The 19,250-nt window shown below is 31.1% G+C and overlaps 3 protein-coding genes across 3 annotated transcripts; all 3 read left to right on the forward strand.

Annotated features, from left to right (window-relative positions):
* The first annotated feature begins 62 nt into the window (after positions 1-62).
* Positions 63-9,947, forward strand: LOC117205343 (cactin). The gene is made up of 12 exons (XM_033443653.1): positions 63-513; positions 593-1,434; positions 1,510-1,686; positions 1,769-1,967; positions 2,041-2,539; positions 5,068-5,534; positions 5,696-6,167; positions 7,219-7,335; positions 8,281-8,370; positions 8,436-8,696; positions 8,913-9,084; positions 9,623-9,947. The coding sequence occupies exons 1-12, from the start codon at positions 266-268 to the stop codon at positions 9,826-9,828; spliced, it is 3,750 nt and encodes a 1,249-aa protein (XP_033299544.1). The 5' UTR covers positions 63-265; the 3' UTR covers positions 9,829-9,947.
* A 1,923-nt stretch (positions 9,948-11,870) lies between these two features.
* Positions 11,871-14,757, forward strand: LOC117205347 (ras-related protein Rab-1A). The gene is made up of 4 exons (XM_033443657.1): positions 11,871-12,185; positions 13,195-13,591; positions 13,657-13,887; positions 13,999-14,757. Exons 1-3 carry the CDS (start codon positions 12,163-12,165, stop codon positions 13,855-13,857), a joined length of 621 nt encoding a protein of 206 aa, XP_033299548.1. The 5' UTR covers positions 11,871-12,162; the 3' UTR covers positions 13,858-13,887; positions 13,999-14,757.
* A 769-nt stretch (positions 14,758-15,526) lies between these two features.
* Positions 15,527-18,623, forward strand: LOC117205350 (exocyst complex component 5). The gene is made up of 6 exons (XM_033443662.1): positions 15,527-15,811; positions 15,902-16,345; positions 16,429-17,006; positions 17,089-17,577; positions 17,648-18,155; positions 18,234-18,623. Exons 1-6 carry the CDS (start codon positions 15,779-15,781, stop codon positions 18,330-18,332), a joined length of 2,151 nt encoding a protein of 716 aa, XP_033299553.1. The 5' UTR covers positions 15,527-15,778; the 3' UTR covers positions 18,333-18,623.
* Positions 18,624-19,250: the final 627 nt, after the last annotated feature.

Consider the following 19,250-nt stretch of genomic DNA (forward strand, 5'->3'; position numbering starts at 1 on the left):
ATAATCGAATAATTTTTATCAACTCATTATGCTTTTATGAAATTATAAAGATATTTAATATTTATTGTGTATTTTTGTTTCATTAAATATAAACGGAAATTTATACACGTAGTAAATAGGAATCAGCTGTCCTAAATTCAATGATGGCGTTCAATGCCCTCAGTACATTGAGAAAATATATTTCGTGAGGTTAAGTGTCAAGATAGTAATGTCAAATAATATTAACATTCTGTGAAAATATACGATATTCATATTTTTATTAAAAATGGAGAAGTATTCTCATAGAAAAGGCCGTGAAGGATCAAAAAAGGACGATACGAATCGATATAAATATAAACGTAGAATTTCTCATAAGGACAGTGACAGTGACTATGATAGCCATTCTAAAAGATCAAAGTCGAGACATAAACACTCTAAAAGCTGTAGTCAAAGATATAAAAAATGTAGATACAGAGATTCTTCAGAATCACGCGAATCGCGTAAAAAATCCTCGAAACATAAAAGCAGAAGAAGGTTAGTAAACACTTTCAAATGATCACTTTTGAGGTTATGGATTAAAAGTTTATTATTTTCTAATTTTCTTTCATTTTAGATCATCATCTTCGTCATCTTCATCAAGTCCAAGTGATTCTAGCGATTCATCCTCATCTAATTCTTCATCAGATTCTACGAAGCTTTTAGAAAAGCTTCAGAAACAGCGCCAAAAACAAATCGAAGACAAGAAACGTCAAAAGGAATTGATGAAAGCTACAGAAACACCAGAGGAAAAAAGATTACGGCGTTTAAAAAAGAAGGAAGCTAAAGAACGTAAAAGAAAAGAAAGAATGGGCTGGGATAATGATTATTTACATTATACGAATACAGATAATCCATTTGGTGATGGAAATTTACTTTCCACATTCGTATGGTCTAAAAAACTTGAAAAAGAAGGTTTACTTGGTGTAAGTAGGGAAGAACTAGAAATTAGGAATAGACATAAACAAGAAGAAAATAAAAGAGAATTAGAAAAAGTTAAGAAAAGAAGACAGGAGAGAGAATTGGAAAGACAACAAAGAGAAGAAGAGATGACAATGCTTCAAAGAGGAAAAGAAGCTGCTCAATTGGAACAATGGGCAAGACAGGAAGATCAGTTTCATTTAGAACAGGCAAGATTAAGATCACGTATAAGAATACAAGATGGTCGTGCAAAACCAATTGATCTTCTTGCCAAATATATCAGTGCAGAGGAAGAAGTTGATGCTGTAGAAATGCATGAACCTTACACTTACTTACGTGGATTACATGTGAAGGATTTAGAAGATCTCATTGAAGATATTAAAGTTTATAAAGAATTAGAACGTGGAAAAAATTTAGATTATTGGAATGACATTACAGTAATTGTTGAAGATGAACTGCATAAATTGAGAAAATTAGAGAGATCAGAGTATGAAGTTGGTAGGTACATTTTTTTTGCTTGTACAGGTGAAATTTTGTTTTTATAGTTTTTACAAATTTACTGTATCTTTCCAGCTGTGGGTAGAAGAGAAGGAATACATGAATCAGTCGCTAAAGATGTGACTGCTATTTTTAAAGGAAAAACAGCAGCACAATTAGAAGCTTTGCAACTACAGATTGAAGCAAAAATTACAGGAAAGCCTGAAGGCGTTGATATAGGATATTGGGAAAGTCTTTTGTCTCAACTTAAAGGTAAGCGTTAAAAGTTACCTACGTATACTTTGAATCATATTATTTAACTCGCTTGATTGTATCAGTCATTTATACTCCTCAGCGCACATGGCAAGAGCACGATTAAGAGATCGGCATCAAGAAAATTTACGTAAAAAATTGGAAGTTTTAATTGCCGAACAAGGTGTAGCTAGAACGGAAAATGAAACCGAGAGTTCGCAACCAGTTGATGAGCAGCCAGAGAAACAAGAAGAACAAGCCGCTAATACAGTAACAGAAAAAAGTGAAGAAAGTCAATCAGAGTATGTAGTCTTTTTGTCACATGTACTCATATGAAAAATTCCAAATATACAAATGTTTTTTATATATTTGCAGCGATGATCAAGAGACTAATAATGCAGCTGATGATCTTTTGTCAGAATCTTTCTGTGAATATGAAACAGGAGGTTATTCTCCAAAATATATACCTTATTCTCAACTTGAACCAGGAACATTAGTAACTTTAGAAGAGGACGATAATCAGCGGTTGGAATATGCAAGAAATCAAGTACTCAGTACAGGTCGGAAAATCCAGAATGTTATGACTGCGGAAGAACAAGCAATGCATAGAGAAGCACGTAAAAACATGAGTTCTGATGAAGCACAATTTAGTGTTGAGTCATCTTTAGAAGCACAGATCTATCTTTGGTCTGACAAGTATAGACCCAGAAAACCAAGATATTTCAATCGAGTTCATACTGGTTTCGAATGGAATAAATATAATCAAACCCATTATGATATGGATAATCCACCACCGAAAATCGTTCAAGGCTACAAATTTAATATATTTTATCCGGATTTAATAGATAAAAACACGACTCCTGAATATTTCTTGGTAAGATATATCGTTCAAATTAATTTTATTTTATTGCTGATGATTTGAATATTTTATTAACAAAAGTGTTATCATTTTCAGACACCCTGTGCAGATAATAAGGACTTTGCTATTTTACGATTTCATGCAGGCCCACCTTATGAAGATATTGCATTCAAAATCGTTAATAGAGAATGGGAATATTCATATAAACGTGGATTTAGGTGTCAATTCCACAATAATATTTTCCAATTATGGTTCCATTTCAAGCGATATAGATACAGACGATAATATATTAGTATTTTATATTTATACAATACGTACTACTATTGTAAATAGAAAATACATGCTTTCTATAAAATTCTATCAATTGCATACCCACATTTCTCATGGCGTATGTAGATGAATAAAATTGCACAACTTTCTATGCAAGAGCAGTTACTTTCTTGGTATGTGAAACATACCCGCACGTTTTTAAATAAAACGTTGTTACAAAATTGAAAGTATTATCTAAATAGCGTTTCACTTTATCGTATAACATAGTTTAATAATCAATCCAGTAATATTAAAATTATATTCAAAATACATACAAACTAAGTGTCAATATAAAAACTATTTATAAAGAACATGAAAACCATTGACATATTAATAAGAAAAGAAGTACTCGTCTATTTTTGAAAAGATTCTTTATATACACTCACGTTTAAAATATCAATGTGGTAACAAACTTTCATCTGACGACGTGAACATACACAAACGAACAACGGCATAGTTGTTTAATAGTAGTTGTTAAATCGATTTTTGTAGCCACCTGTATTCTCACACAGTCGACCACAAAGCGAAAGGTAAAAGCTATATGTAACCAATGGCAAGGTAAACCGAAGCTCAGTACACCGGCTGTTTCGCTGACAAAGGGCTACGCGTTTAAAATCGCATTTCTAAAAGTCGTGCACGATACAAATCAATACAATGAAGTTTCTTGATTGAATAAAACAAGATAAAATCCGCTTCGATGATCTTCACGAACCGGTCAATATAGAAATACATTTTTGTCGATCGTCTAAAAAAATGTTTATATTTTATTTGTACTTATTGCACAATATTTGAAAAGGAAGACATGTGTATTTATGGTTTATTTTAGAAATGCGTAATTTTCTCCTGTGCAGAGTCTCACAGTTATGATAATTAGTACGTTCATGTGTATGTTTACTGCTACTGGTTTTGTAGATCATTCTGAAAACGTGGAACTATCAACGTTGTGACTATACAATCTAGAACGTTGACTAAGATCGTTTGTGTTTAAAATATCGCAATCGAGTTGATATTTATATACATAAATATATAAATATATCATTGGAACCATAATTAAATTTCTTTATGGGGATCGAAAAGAATTACAAAATAATTAAAAAGTGACAACATGAATATTTTGTTGGAACTTAAATTAAGTGAACTAATAGTGAGAAAGGACGATTTAATAGCCGAAGAAAAATTAGTTTGCAATCTCCATAACCATAAACGTCAGAGAGTCAGAAATTCTTACCAATAATCGATTGAAAGAATGATGAAAATTCAAGTGTGTCTTATTATGATCGATTATACTTTTTATTTATTTTAAAACACGATAAATTTATATAAAGATCTATTATGAAATTCTAAATACCAGTTTACTTCTAAAATATAAAAACGTTTTTTTATATCAGTGTTATCGAAATAGTACAAAATATTTCCAATTGATCGTGACGTTGTTTGTAAATTCAAAGTGATAATTCACTCCAATATCACGGCGTCGACCGCAAAAATCATGAAATGGAAAAAGAGCCCGGCGGAATTCTTATCCGAAAAAACTTTTCTAGTAATTAAGGATGACTTGGATATGCTGGATAGTAAGTAAAGTTTATTACATTTTTATTAAAAAGAAGAAAAATAAACGACATTGTATTTGTATTCTAATACTGCACTTACATATTAAATTGAATTAGGAAATGGTAATGAAATTAAATAAGAGAATTAATCAATTAATTAACATCGAGAAACTGCATATGCTGTAGTAGTTAATGATTTGTTTTATATATAGCCTTTCTTTTATGCAAATTGAGCCATAAAACTGCAAAAAACCCAGAATAAACGTAGGCGGTAATTTCTTCCAAATAATTAGCATTAAAAGTAGAGTGTTCTAATTCTGGCTATGGAAATGTATTTATTTTTTAAGCGGAATTATCCTTGAACCTTTACGTTGTATTTTATATCAATATTACGTATCATACTACATTATAGTTTCGACCAATCCATAGCCAGAGATTATTTTTTATACATAAGAAGAAATCAACATCCATTGATTTTTACCACTAATGTGAGTTCCTTGGTCGTTTAAAGCAATTATGTAGAGACTCCTATCTATCCAAACATCTAAGATGGAAAAAATTATTTAGAGCAACTATCTAGAGAATCCTTCCTATCCAAAAATATAAGAGTACGAAAATGATTTAGAAAAAGGAAAGCAGCGAGGAAAATTAAAGATACCGGATACAAGCACTTGGCCACCGAAGATGAAACGCGGTGCTTCCTTACACAATGAACCGGAAAGACCGAAGACCGCGAATCTCGAAAAACCAACTGTGCTGGACCCCGATCTGGTCGACAAGCTGGACATGTCTCTTCTCAGCAAAGAGTTACTCGTTGACTCGATGATGCGGTTTCGTCTCTCAAAAGCAATTAGTGGGGGAACATCGTCATTCCCTTCGTCGTCAAGGTACCGACAAAACGTCACCGGTGTCGAGCGACAACGACAACAATATAGCTCAGCATCGAACGGTGAGGTGTCGTGGTGCAGCGGACCCTTCTCCATACGCCACAAACGACGTAGCTTTGAACAAATTCTCGACTCGAGGTTCAGTCACATCGACGTGTCGGTTGTATCATCTAGGATGCAGAAACAAGCGCGCATAAGTAGGCAGTATGCGGCGTCTACAAAGAAGAGCTTGGATAACACGAAACTGGATGACAACAACAATAGGTTCGTGAAAATTTAGGGAATTCGTTAAGAAAATTTAAAGACAAGAATGTATAGAAAATTCCGCTTGTAGAAATGGTAAAAATTGTTTGTGAGAAATATATCCAAAAACAGAATAAATTCAAAGTTGGAAATAAAAAATAAAATTATGTATCTACAATTAGAAACGGAACAGTCAGCCACAAGGTATCTTCCTTGTCTACGTTGAAGAAGAAGAGCTCAAGACCCACCATACAGAACGACCTGGAAGTGTTCACAGCCTCTTCAACAAAGAGCGCTCCGGAACCTTGCAAGAGCTGTGGAAAGCCGGACCAACCAGAGCGGTTTCACAGTCATCCGAAGGGTAGTCAACCCAAGGCGAAGGACAGTTCTACGATCTCCAAGTCAAGGACCACGATACCAAAAACTGTTCAAAAGCCCATTGCCTTGAATTTTCGTAGCGATAAGAGCAAGAACAAAGTGGAGGAAATGCTTGTTCAGGATTTCAAATCAGGCTATCTTCAAGAACGATCTAATGGATCGAGTAGACCTTCGTCAGCGCCAATTAAGAAGGGGCCAAGGACCATTACTTGTTACATATGTGGCCGTGAATTTGGTACCGCCAGCTTTCCTATTCACGAGCCTAGATGCATGCAGGTTAGTAGCATCGTAAATGCGCAACTATAATTATTATTTTACTTCGTGCCTTTAAATTTCATAAAGCTTCAAAACGATATTTTTTTTATCACGTTTAAAATGCAAGTAGTTTCTATGCTAATATTTTTCCTATTACACGTTCACGCTACTTCATATAGCCTTATCAATACGTCAGATTTCGTTTTACTGAATTAAAATTTAATTTATTCCAATGTTAAAAAGAAATTGCGTGCGTATCTCACGTTTATCAATAGACAAAATGTTTACCGTAACCCGGTATGTATTTGCAAAGGGAGCATCTAACTTCACATTGAACTTGAACTCTATATATTATTCATACTCGCGATTATGTGAGATACAATGCATGAATATCATTGGATATCTCTGAAGACACGTAATACATCAAGGCTCTTTGCAAGATCGATATGCATATATATACGCGATCATATCTATTTAGTGGATATGAGAAACATTTATACGTACACAAGAACTGACACTTATTCGCTATAGTTGAACATTATCACGAGGCGATGTAATTTACATATGTGTCGCGGTTTTAGTGTATATACATTCGGTTCGATAATTTCGTATACTACCTCGACTGAGTCTAAATTTGTCTATAGACTATTCATGAAAGAACATTACCTGTGTTGCAGATCGTGTGTAGATCGATCGTGTGTTCGTTACGTTGCTTTACTGTGAATCGCTTTGAAATTCATATCCACTTCCAATTTGATATTTATTGCGTCTTATGAAGGAGTCTTTGTAAATTTAAAACTAGATACTTGAAACGCTAGAGCTTTTGATATAACGTTCGTATGAACTTCTGAAAATGAATTAGAGTATGTAAAGAAAATTATAGCCACTGATATAAGCATTAATTTTCGTGAAGGCATTACTTGTTTTTAGAAGTTTGTGCAATAAATTTCTGTTTAAGGAAGTAATTACCATTTAGCATAATTATCATTTAGCATGATCACTATTCATCAGTGATATATAAAGCTATAACTTTAAGCTTAATCGAATAATTAATGAATATTGATGGTGGCAGAAGTGGGAACGGGAAAATAATTCTTTGCCCGTGAACCAGAGGCGCCCGATACCTCAGAGGCCCGACATCGCCATCAATCATTCAGAATGGAATGCAGTAGCATGGGAAGAAAGTCAGGTATCCTGTGATTTAAATGTTTCCTTAATCATGTGAGTCTTCCATTCAGCAAATATAATGTCCTTAAACCAGATTTTTGTCGAACCTCATAAAATTCAAGTCAATTTTATTCGGTTTGATTAATCATCGAGTGGACTTTAGGCAGAGTTACCTGAATCGTTAAACGTTTCCGTATTTGTCTTTATGGAGTAACATACTTCGATTAGTTGAATGAGTCATTCCACTATGTTTGTCACGGCTGACGACTGTCTCTCCCGAACGGTGATGTAACATTATTACATGACTTTCTGCGATCTAATCGTAATATAATTAAATACATGAAGTCATGGATTGTCAAAAATGCATAGTATCGAAATGGTTGTTTATTTACATACTTAATTCATTTACGTATATTTTGGATTTATTTATACTTTATATTCATTCATTTATTTTATGTTTATTTATCAATTTTTCTTCCCTTGTAAGAATTAGTATTAATAGATGCAAAATTGCAAATTCCATGTTAATTTAAAGTATGCAAATGTTTTTATGAACAAACATGCTTCCTACTGATTAAATCGATTATAGTAAACGTAATAGTGGAATGGCTCGTTAAGGTTTACCCTTGCACATTTCTTATGCATACGTAGAAACAGAAATACCAGTGTATTCAGCGGAATCCGTATGTAAAGTCTCTGGTTCCACACAGGGAGTATGTCACGCACTGTAATATCCCAGTCCTATCGTGTTCAAGGTGCTGCCCTAGATTTATCACGGGCTTGGTTGTTTAAGAGCAACGGCATGATTAATCTAAAAACTAAGAACCGCATTGCGACTCGTTAAGTTCAAAATTTCGTTGAAAAGAACTTTTCCTCTCTGAAAGTTCTCGTATTGACTGACGTGTTAATCATAGAGAACACTGAATGGAAGCACGGGACAAGATAATGATGACAAATTGTATTTCAGGCACAATTGATTCCCTGCTCGAAATGTGGAAGAACATTTCTACCAGAACGGCTGACAGTCCATCAGAAAAGCTGTAAAGGTTCTATAAAGGTGAAAGTGCTTATCCAGTCTTAACTCTTTAATAGGATGTTTGTTACATATCCTTTAAACTGTAGAATACCGAGCCAGAGAAAGCAGAAAGCTTCCTTAGTGAAAAGTCTCCCGGTACGTCACGAGTAGGACCTCCTATGCTTACTTGTCAATCATGTGGCAGAAACTTCGGCACGAAGAGTATAAAAATACACGAGCCTCAATGCATCAAGCGAATGCAAATAGAAAAGGAAAAGCAATCGTCTCAGCCTCGAAAGAAGGATTCGATCCGGCAACAGAAGTCAGAAATGATGAACGTGCAAGAAAATCTAAGCAGCCCAACGGGGGTGAGTCGTGTCGGAAGGCATGCTTATATTATCCAATTTGCATAAGCGTTCCCACGCGATCATCCACCAGTGGTGTTCTATTGTACCAGTTAAATTTTATGTACAAATTTTTTATATCGATTGTTATGAATAAAAATTGTGTCGTTTTACACTTAAGTGTTATTAAATCTGCGAAGATAATCAACGAAATAGTTATTTGGAGAAAATTGATTTTAGGATAATGTGCAGAAGAAGACGGTCACATGTTACATATGTGGTAGAGATTTCGGATCTACTAGCATAGCCATTCACGAACCACAATGCTTGAGAAAATGGCACGTGGAGAACCAAAAATTATCGCCAGGTCAAAGAAGAAAAGAGCCAGAGAGACCTGAAATTATTTACGCTCGTGAGTCAAATATCTTATCATACTTGCATGTCTTTATAGTTACGTTCATTTTTTAAATGCAGCAACTTCAATTGGCGGGAAAAATGCACTTTGGTTTAATTGATGTCAAGAGTTGAACAACCCCCGTAATCGATTCACCTGAATGCTTTTATTCGGAGCACAGGTGCATGGATCTTTTTTCATTTTTAATTCGTATCGAATCAGTAGTTTTTATAGTAGTCTTTAATAGTTAGTGATTATTGTGCGTGGAAATTAAATATCAGTTGCATGACCCGCGCCTTACCAATGAACTTAAGGTCAGTGTAACTATATCGATTAGAGGGAGACACGATTAGAGTCAGGAAGTCACAAAGTCGAGCTTTATCAAATACTGCAAATGCTCCTTGTGCCATTGGTTCATCACGCAAAGTGAAGGGTTGATCTGCAATTGATAATTATTATGTAGAATTGATAAAAGTAATATTCTTTTCCATTGCATGCGCGAATAATGAATGCAATAATTTATTATTTTTTATTTACGATGGTAATTTGTATCAAGGTAACTTAGAAACGGGAGATATAACAGTTGACTTAGATGCAATGGCTGAGGCCAGTTGGAAATCTCACTTAAGTCAATTGGTCCCGTGTAAACAATGTGGAAGGACTTTCAATCCTGACCGTGTAAGCGTCCACGAGCGAAGTTGTAAGGTCTCGTACTCCTACCACAAGCAGCCAGCAGCAACCAACAGCAACCACAAGCAATGATCTTCTTAGAATAAATGATTATACAATACCTACAATAGAAAATGAGATTATTTATTGCAAAATAATTATATAAAATGTAGTTAGAAAGAGTTTCAATAAGTCAGATTAGTTTAACAGCACTTTAAAATCTTGCTATTTATGTTCTTTTTGTTACCTAATCTCATAAAAAATCAAACACTGAATTCGGGAAATAGATAAAAACACAAAATTTAAAAATTTAAATACGCAAAATTTAAAAATGAATTGTATAAAAAAAAGATCGTGAAATAACCTTCGAAAATCCTAAGAAATGATGCCAAGTTTCAAGAACTAGTTCAAGATAGTGTCACCTTCTATAAGATTATATTCTCCTGATTCAAAATTGAGATTTTGACGAATAAATTTTTCGAGAATCTGAAGATTTCAACTTTGAACAATTCCTGAAGTATAATATCATTTCCAAGAATCGGCAAAATTATGCTATCTCCTAGTAATCAAAAATGTCAGTTTTAGAACAGTCTTGCAATATGAAGTTATTTTCAAGAATCAGTGAACTTGTATCATCTCCTATGCTATCATGTTCTCCTCGTACAAAATCACTATTTTGGCCGACAAATTGCTCGTTCGAACGCCAAATTTTTAACTCTCGGATTTTGTCAGAAAATGACGTCATTTCCAGGAATTGGTTGCAAATACATTTTATGTTATTTTATTTTTTTAATACTTACCAATACTTATCAATTTTCTTGAACTGTTTCGTTATTTTTTGTAATTTATTCCTTAAAGGAATCGAAATTGGAAAAAATTTAAGGATTGTGAATGTCGGATGGATTTGAAATAATTAAACGCTTTATTCATTTGCAAAATAAAATATTTATTCAATTCAATATGAAAGTTTACAACAATTATATAATTTTTAACGAATTCATAATTTTCTGTATAACAAATTGTGTGAATTGTGTGATTGATACGACACCACGTCGTAGATACATTTATTACCATTTGTGAGACCATTTTATACGTGTCAGATTATGTTTATTGTTCTATATGTATTTCTTCTATTAATCATTCAATATCCATTTTTTATCAATCTAACCTAATTTAATTTAATTTTTTAAATCAGAATTATAATATTAATAAACGAGCATTTCCTTTCAACCTATACTTTTTACTTAAAATTTCAAAAACTTTTTACAGATTAGAAACACTCTGTATATATCTTCATTCCAGATATTAGGTCATTTACGATCATTTTACAACACATTTATAGCATTTACAATTTACGAACAAACTACATTTAACATATTTCTGGTAATTATGTAATTTTAGAATAATTTAAACAACTCTTATACGAAAATGACGATCAAATACTTATAAATGCTCGTTCTACGACATGGCGCAGTGTTTTGCCGCTCGTTTTCGAATCACCATTAAGCGCATGCTTTCGTTCAACTCTGTAAGGCCCAGTAGGTACAAATTACGGTCCTGTGCATAATCGTGATCTCGCGTATATCAGTATATGACCGCAATCCCGTATATACAACCGAACATACAAACACATTTCCTCTCTCACTATGCATACATTATGGACATAGTAATTATAGTAAAAATATCCCTATGTTCACGGCATATGTATCGTGGTTTCTTCCTTCAAACATATTGGGGGGGGGGGGGGAAGAAATGTGCGTATAGTTCGGCCGTCTAACCGTTAGAGGCGGTAATTTATAGAATATCTTTTGACTGAAATTCTCCTATACTCATCAGCGATCTTCCTACTTACTTATCTCTGATAATACTCAGGTAGCTGTAGCTTGAAAATACGTTCTAAGGCCGTGATTTTAGATGCATGTATAACAATACATGAGATTAATAAAATTTTCGATATCGATATCCAATTGAAAAGGATTAACACGTCAATTTTATTTGTATGGCATTTCTAAGTATATGGTACTATATTTATTTATAATAACATAAATTTTGAAAATAATGTATATTGGAAAAAATACACGAATTAGAGAATAAGAGGAGAAAAAAAAACCCTAGAAAAAGAGAGAAGAGAAGCGTTCCTAAAAGATAAGAAGTGCGCAGACGTGGTTCTCGTGCTGGAATCGCTCGTGTCCCGTCAAATAGAGGGAGTGAAACAGCACCTGCTGCCATTCTGGCATTACGTCAATGGTAGACATTTCATTTGCTGGTTTGGGAGGAGTTACCGTGACCGCCATTGTTACAGCTCATTCGTATCGAAGAACGTGATCTGTGAATCTTCACCGTCACATCGTCGAAACGAATCGTGTCCATTCTTTAGATTTCCTTAACGACGGTACACGATATTAGTGAGCGTGTTCTGAGCGTAGCATGTCCACAATGAATCCTGAATAGTAAGTAAACTTCTTTTTGCGCAGACATAAGTATATCTAAGATATGTTCATTTCGTGAAATATATAATCAATTATTTATAACTGTAACAACGAACGAGGCTAAAAAGACAAACTTAATGCTATTAATGTTTTATACAGCCACGTTAATACGAAAAAAGTTTTGTTTAACGTTTACTATCTGACAGATTCACCATCCCCCCCTCTCTTTGTCTCTCTTTCTACCCATGTTCACAAGCCATATTTTAGAAATTCATTCTCTGTTGTTTTTCTTATTTTCAATTTTTGTATAAATTCATTTCTTGATCTGTGTTAACTATTTTTGATAAATTCAAATTTTAAATCTGGAAAACTTATACGCGAATACATGAAAAAATTTTTAAAAGTGATTTGAGAAAATTGATCTTGTAGAATGTTATAAAAAGTATGAGGCAAAGTTCGTTGTTACTTGTATTGTGTTTGAATGTTTTGTTAAATTACATGTGTGAAAATAATACAAATAACAATAAAATAAAGTACATATATAACAAAAAAACTGTTATGATTTTATATCTAAGATTTTAAAAAGATTGCTGTTTTTGCTATATATTTACAAATTAATTTTTTTCCAGATTTCTAATTGTTATTCATGTTTTATGTTTATGATCAAATATATAATCATTATTGTGTAATACAATGTAATTTTATTTCCTGATTATAATAATCTTTTACATATGTTATTTATTGTTTAGAAATAGTTATGTTTATATCAATTAAGTTTAATTATTATAAATTTTAATCATTAAACAAAATATATCATTGTATACAAAGAATACTTAACAATATATTTATCTGCTTTTATGACCTTGTATTGATTGCTTTTTTATTTTGGAATTAAACAAAACATATTTAAATATTAACAAAAATAAATGTCGTCATAAATTAACTAAAATAAATTATAAATTGGAATTAATTATGTACATTGCTTATTTAATATAATTTAACCTTATTTATCGTAAACATCTTTTTGCAGTGATTACTTATTTAAGTTACTTTTAATTGGAGATTCTGGAGTTGGAAAATCATGTCTGTTACTCCGTTTTGCTGATGACACATACACAGAAAGTTATATCAGTACTATTGGTGTAGATTTCAAAATACGAACAATTGATCTAGATGGAAAAACAATAAAATTACAAATCTGGGATACAGCAGGTCAAGAACGATTTAGAACAATTACAAGTTCTTATTATAGGGGTGCACATGGTATTATCGTTGTTTATGACTGTACGGATCAAGAAACATTTAATAATGTTAAACAATGGCTGGAAGAGATTGATCGTTATGCATGTGATAATGTGAATAAGCTGCTGGTTGGCAATAAATGTGATCTTCACACTAAAAAAGTTGTTGATTACACAACAGCAAAAGTAAGAAAGCTATAATAACATTGACATTTTAATTGTATTAACTTCTTGTATAATTTTGTAAATAGGAATATGCAGACCAACTTGGTATACCATTCTTAGAAACATCTGCAAAAAATGCAATGAATGTAGAACAAGCTTTTATGACAATGGCTGCAGAAATAAAACTTAGAGTGGGTCCTCCATCAAGTGGAAACAGTGATCCTGCAAATAAGGTGAAAATAGAACATGGGCGTCCAATTGAATCCTCTAAATCTGGGTGCTGCTGAGAAATGTAATTTTACATCTTTATAACCAAAGTAAGTTTTTTTATGTTTGCTAATAAAGACTACTAATTGTATAACTATAACTGAAAATTATAACATAAAAAATTCTTCTTTGTATACTAATGTTAAATCTTTTAATTGCAGAAGGACATCTTATGGTAGCAGTTTCATACTGCATTAAAAAACATTACCAAGAGAAACAAGAAAGATTGTGGAAGTTTCAGTTTATATTAATAAAAATAAGGAAGTGTGAAGCATTATTATGGACCACCAACTCTGTTAGCAGAGTTGAATAAAACAAGTTTTGTTCTATCTTTTTTTCAAGAAAGGAGAACATAATTATTAACTTGCTAATTATCTAGTGCAAAAAACTGACATAGGAAAATTTGAATAACATTGAGGATCATTGATTCTATGCAATGATGCGTTTAACGGCAATTCGAATTTATAAAGTAAATTACATAATACTATGTATCATGGTTATAAAGATAAGCATTCTTATTTTTTAGCGTAATTGTAACATGTATAATTGAATGTTTTTTGTCTTAGAAGGAAGTCATTCTTACTGTTTCTACTACCTAAACATTTTTCCACATTTTATTCCAAACTCTTGAGATAAACAAGAATTAGAGTAATAACATACTGAAACACGCCGTCATCGCTGCCTCCCTCTTTTTTCAGTGCTCATTAGTGTAATTTAATAACAATATATTAATAAATATTTCAACACTAATACAAAAAATGGTAAATAGTATACCTATACGTACAAGAATAATTAAATATGTTATATATGTTCCAGTTGGTAACTTCTATAAAGTTACGTCAATTTTTTAAATATGTGCTACTTATAAAATTTATAAAACTATTCGCCTATTATGAATACATCACGACGTTTGTAAAATATAGCGTTGGCAAATTCGATATGTATTGTCTTATATTTAAACGGTAAGCTTATATTCAGAAAGCTGTGTATTCCATACAAGTTTGTAAGATGAAAATTTTGACAAAATACTATTTTCCTTTTATATTGGTTGCTTATTGTTCAAGACGTCTAGTTCACGTTTTTTATGTTACATATTTATTATTTCAATTGTTTTCGCTTTCCTATGATGAAAACATATGAAAAACATTTAATAAGTCAGGTTATTTTAATAAAATTTTATTCTATGCAACAATAATATCAAAAAAAACTTCATATACCATATATTATTCTAATTTTTATTGAAAAGGATAAAAAGAAAGAAAAAAAGAAGAAAAGACATATTTTGTACAAAACTCATATTACGATTGCAAATGATCTTGCTTTTGTATTGTTATTAAAAAAGGTTTATGAAAACAAAATAATAGAATATTTCAAAACTGTGTGGGATTTCTTTCATTATAATAATATTTGTTTATTACATGAATTAGTTAGTAAGAACGTATGAAGTTCTTCATAAGAAGGACGTATATAACAAGTAAATGTATGACTATAGAAAATAAAAATGTGTAAGTTGAGAACTAATTATTTCTTATTTCCCAATATATATATATTTATATATATATGTAATACCATATATATTTATACCCATATACTTTGTAATTTTTTTATTGTATTAATTTGTAATATTGTGTGGACTATGTATATGATATGAAATAGTATTCGATGTATTTAAAGATGTTTAATTTGGTACATACGGGTACGTTCTTTAGTATAGTTAATGTAAGATAGAGTTAGACAAGGACGATACATATTCAGGCTATTCAACGATTGCAGAATGAAATGTTTTTTGTAGTACTTATAGATTTTAATAAATGATTAACAACAATCTTCTATTAAAATTGATATATTTTATATTATTTTTTATCAGCAAAATCAATATTTGTATTTAATAATAAAATTATAACCTTACTTTCATATAAGTGTCATCTAAACTTCGTCAAAATGATGCAACAATATATGAAAGAGTTAGAACAGGTAAATTATATATTAAAATAATAAATTTGAATTGTCCTTGTTTTATAAAACATTAATAATAATAATATCCTTTTAATAAAATTTTTTCAGGATCCATTTGATCCTGAAGAGTTCGTTGAAAGACTTGCTTGGAGAACAGTTAATGATACCACAAAAGATGATGGGAAAACATTTTTTGATCCTACAATAGTACATGAAACTTTCTTGCAAGCAATTAAAGATTTACAAATTTTACAGGAACGTCAACAAAAAAAATGTGACAAACTTGAAACAGCATTGAAAGATGAAGAAGCAAGGCATATACTAGAAATACTTGAGTTACAAGAAAGAAATAAACATTCTATTGATCTGTTTCATCAATTAGATGAAAGAATAAATCTTGTAGCTACTAAGGTTTTACATTTAGGAGATCAATTGGAAAGTGTTAATACTCCAAGAGCTAGGGCTGTTGAAGCTCAAAAATTAATGAGGCATTTTTCAGATTTTTTAAGCCCTGGACCTTTGACAGATCCAATTTTTACAGATAAGTCTTCGGTATATGTGCACCTGTTTTATCTATCTAATGTGTGATTGTATTGTACATGGAATAAGAATTAAAACTCTTTATTCTGTAATAGCTAGATGAAGCAGCAGATGTAATACAAAAACTCCATCTTATATCACAAGAATTACCATCAGAAAAATTTGAACATGCCAAGAAAAAAATTGCAGTTAAGTATGATGAGATTGAAAGAAATCTTATAGAAGAATTTGTTAGAGCACATAATAGAGAAGATGCCATTCGTATGAGAGAACTAGCATCAGTTCTAGCTCATTTTAAAGGATATTCTCAATGTATTGATGCATTTATAGAGCAAAGCCAAATGGGCTCATTTGGTGGAAAGGATGTTTTTCAAGATGTAATACCTATGTGTACAAAATATCATAAATTAATGCAACAAGTATTTACAAATCCTGAACAGGTGATGGCTAAATTTGTATTAAATATTTATCATTTAAGACTTCAGAAATATGCAGTTGCTAAATTAGCAGATAAAACTGACCCTGATAAGTACCTTAGAAATTTATATGATTTATATACAAGAACTGTGAAATTGTCTACAGAATTGAAAATGTTTAATATGGGTACTGATGATACATATCTTGCCAAGCTCACTAGAAATATATTTCAAAAATATCTGGATGCTTATATTATGTAAGTTCACATAAAGTGTAGTTAACATCTAAGTAAGTTCACATCTGTAATAGTCAAATGTTAATCAGCGCAATATTTTTAGCATGGAAACAAAAGTATTGAGGGAAAAATCAGCAGCACTTCTTATTGAATATTATGAATCTAAAAATCATCAAAAGAAACAATTACAAAGTGGTGGATTTCAAGAGTTAAGAAGAGACTTACAAGCAGTTTTAGGTGCAAGGACTAATATAAATATAGCACAAATAGAAAATTATGGGGGAGAGACCTTTTTATCAGAGGAACTTGCAATTGCTTTGTTACAAAGAAGTAAATTGGCATTCCAAAGATGTCAGTTATTATCAAAACCTGACGATATACCAATAAATACACTTCAGATTTTGGAGATACTATTACAGTATTTAATAAGTGAACATGTTGATTATGCATTGGAATTGGGTTTACAAAGTGTACCAATTCCTGAAAGTAGAACTCAACCTGAGATTCATTTTTTCAATGTTGTGCGTCAATGTAACGCAATTGTACGCTTATTAGAGGAACAATTTAATGATAGTGTGATACCTCTTGTAGTGTAAGATTTAATTCATTTATTTTACATATAATTTTATTTTGGAAATATATATAAAATATAATCTTTTTAGGTCTACATCTAAGCACGGAGATTGCATGTTAAAGAAAAAAGCTGTGTTAGATCAAATAGATATGAAACTAGAGACAGGATTAGATAGAAGTATAAATGCTATTATTGGTTGGGTAAAAGTGTACCTACAAAGCGAACAACGAAAGACTGATTTTAAACTTGAAACTGATGTGGATACCTTAAGCACTCCAGCTTGTTTAACAGTTGTACAATATGTTACTGGAATGATTCGACATATTCGAAGTACTTTAGATGGGAAAAATTTAAATACTGTTCTAACTGAACTTGGAGTACGATTTCATAAAGTTATTTACGATCATTTACAACAATTTCAATTTAATTCTGCTGGTGCTATGTGTGCAATATGCGATATGAACGAATATCGTAAGTGTGTCAAGGAACTTGAAATTGATCTTGTTACTAATTTATTTGATACCCTACATGCTTTATGCAATTTATTATTAGTTAAACCGGAAAATTTGAAACAAGTTTGTACAGGAGATCAATTGGTATGTATGGTACTTTTAATTATAAATTTTTCCAGATTAATTGGAAAATTAAAACAGTTATTTCTTTTATTATTACAGGCAACATTAGACCGTAATGTTCTAGTGAATTTTATACAATTAAGAACTGATTATAAAACACAGAAATTAGCAAATTATTTAAAGGGTTTAGCCACATAATAAATTCATATCATCTGTAAATAGTCAACATTTTTGAAGTTCGTTATATACAGTATTTAGGATGAATACAACCAAAATAATATTATTGTATAAACTAAATTTTAATAAGTGAAGATATTGCTTTCATTGTAATAATAATGCTATACTATCTGCCCAGTTGTACAAAATTTTGTCATTATATAGTTAAACTATATAAAAGCAATGACTTCCTCAAATTTAAGCTTTGATTATATATTAGAAAATAAATAATTTCTTTCCTTTCCTAGTTTTATAATAAATGCTCAGTATGTATATATTTGTAGCAAATATTTATTTTATTAGTTTGTAAGATTGTCATAAACAATTGCAGTTTCTGTTATGAGAATTTTTCTTATTTTAGAGGAAAATGGTATGTATAGACAAACTTTGTCAAACTTTTCTATTTATATATTATTTTCATTTGGTTGTTTTTAATACAAATTGATGTCAGACAATTATTTGTTCAAAATTTTGTGATATATTTTTCGACGTATTACATACCACTTTAATTAAAGCACATTTTCATATATTGTACTAAATTTCGTAGTTGATCTCTATAATGTTATAGGAGAATACCATTTTTAAATGTATTTATGTGTACATAATTTTGTTTTAGTTTTCAATTTTAATGAATATTTTTATTAAAGTAAATATTTTATAATTAATAAATATTAAGATTTGGGGAAAAAGAACTACCAAAATATAACATTTTAATGACCTAATTTCTGTAAAGAGAATTTAGAAAGTAGAACTTATAGTATTGAAACCATACATTGAAGCAGATAAAAAAAATTTTTGTCTTGTTTATTTACATGCGTATTTTAAATATATTGCATTGTTTTTGAGGTTGTGTCATGAATTAAGATCTTATCTTCATAAAATGGATTGTTAATTTTGCAA

This window comes from Bombus bifarius, unplaced genomic scaffold (assembly GCF_011952205.1).
Source record: "Bombus bifarius isolate JDL3187 unplaced genomic scaffold, Bbif_JDL3187 scf7180000007990, whole genome shotgun sequence".
Classification (NCBI taxonomy): Eukaryota; Metazoa; Arthropoda; class Insecta; order Hymenoptera; family Apidae; genus Bombus; species Bombus bifarius.

What these genes read in the sequence shown, in the direction of transcription:
- LOC117205343 (XM_033443653.1), top strand. Translation starts at nt 266, where the DNA reads ATGGAGAAGTATTCTCATAGAAAAGGCCGTGAAGGATCAAAAAAGGAC. An exon ending in CTGGATGACAACAACAATAG is followed by an intron (nt 5,535 to 5,695) that starts GTTCGTGAAAAT and finishes ATCTACAATTAG; the next exon opens with AAACGGAACAGTCAGCCACA. An exon ending in GCTGTAAAGGTTCTATAAAG is followed by an intron (nt 8,371 to 8,435) that starts GTGAAAGTGCTT and finishes TTTAAACTGTAG; the next exon opens with AATACCGAGCCAGAGAAAGC.
- LOC117205347 (XM_033443657.1), top strand. Translation starts at nt 12,163, where the DNA reads ATGTCCACAATGAATCCTGAATA. An exon ending in TCCACAATGAATCCTGAATA is followed by an intron (nt 12,186 to 13,194) that starts GTAAGTAAACTT and finishes ATCTTTTTGCAG; the next exon opens with TGATTACTTATTTAAGTTAC. An exon ending in TTGATTACACAACAGCAAAA is followed by an intron (nt 13,592 to 13,656) that starts GTAAGAAAGCTA and finishes TTTTGTAAATAG; the next exon opens with GAATATGCAGACCAACTTGG.
- LOC117205350 (XM_033443662.1), top strand. Translation starts at nt 15,779, where the DNA reads ATGATGCAACAATATATGAAAGAGTTAGAACAG. An exon ending in ATATGAAAGAGTTAGAACAG is followed by an intron (nt 15,812 to 15,901) that starts GTAAATTATATA and finishes AAATTTTTTCAG; the next exon opens with GATCCATTTGATCCTGAAGA. An exon ending in TTTGTACAGGAGATCAATTG is followed by an intron (nt 18,156 to 18,233) that starts GTATGTATGGTA and finishes TTATTATTACAG; the next exon opens with GCAACATTAGACCGTAATGT.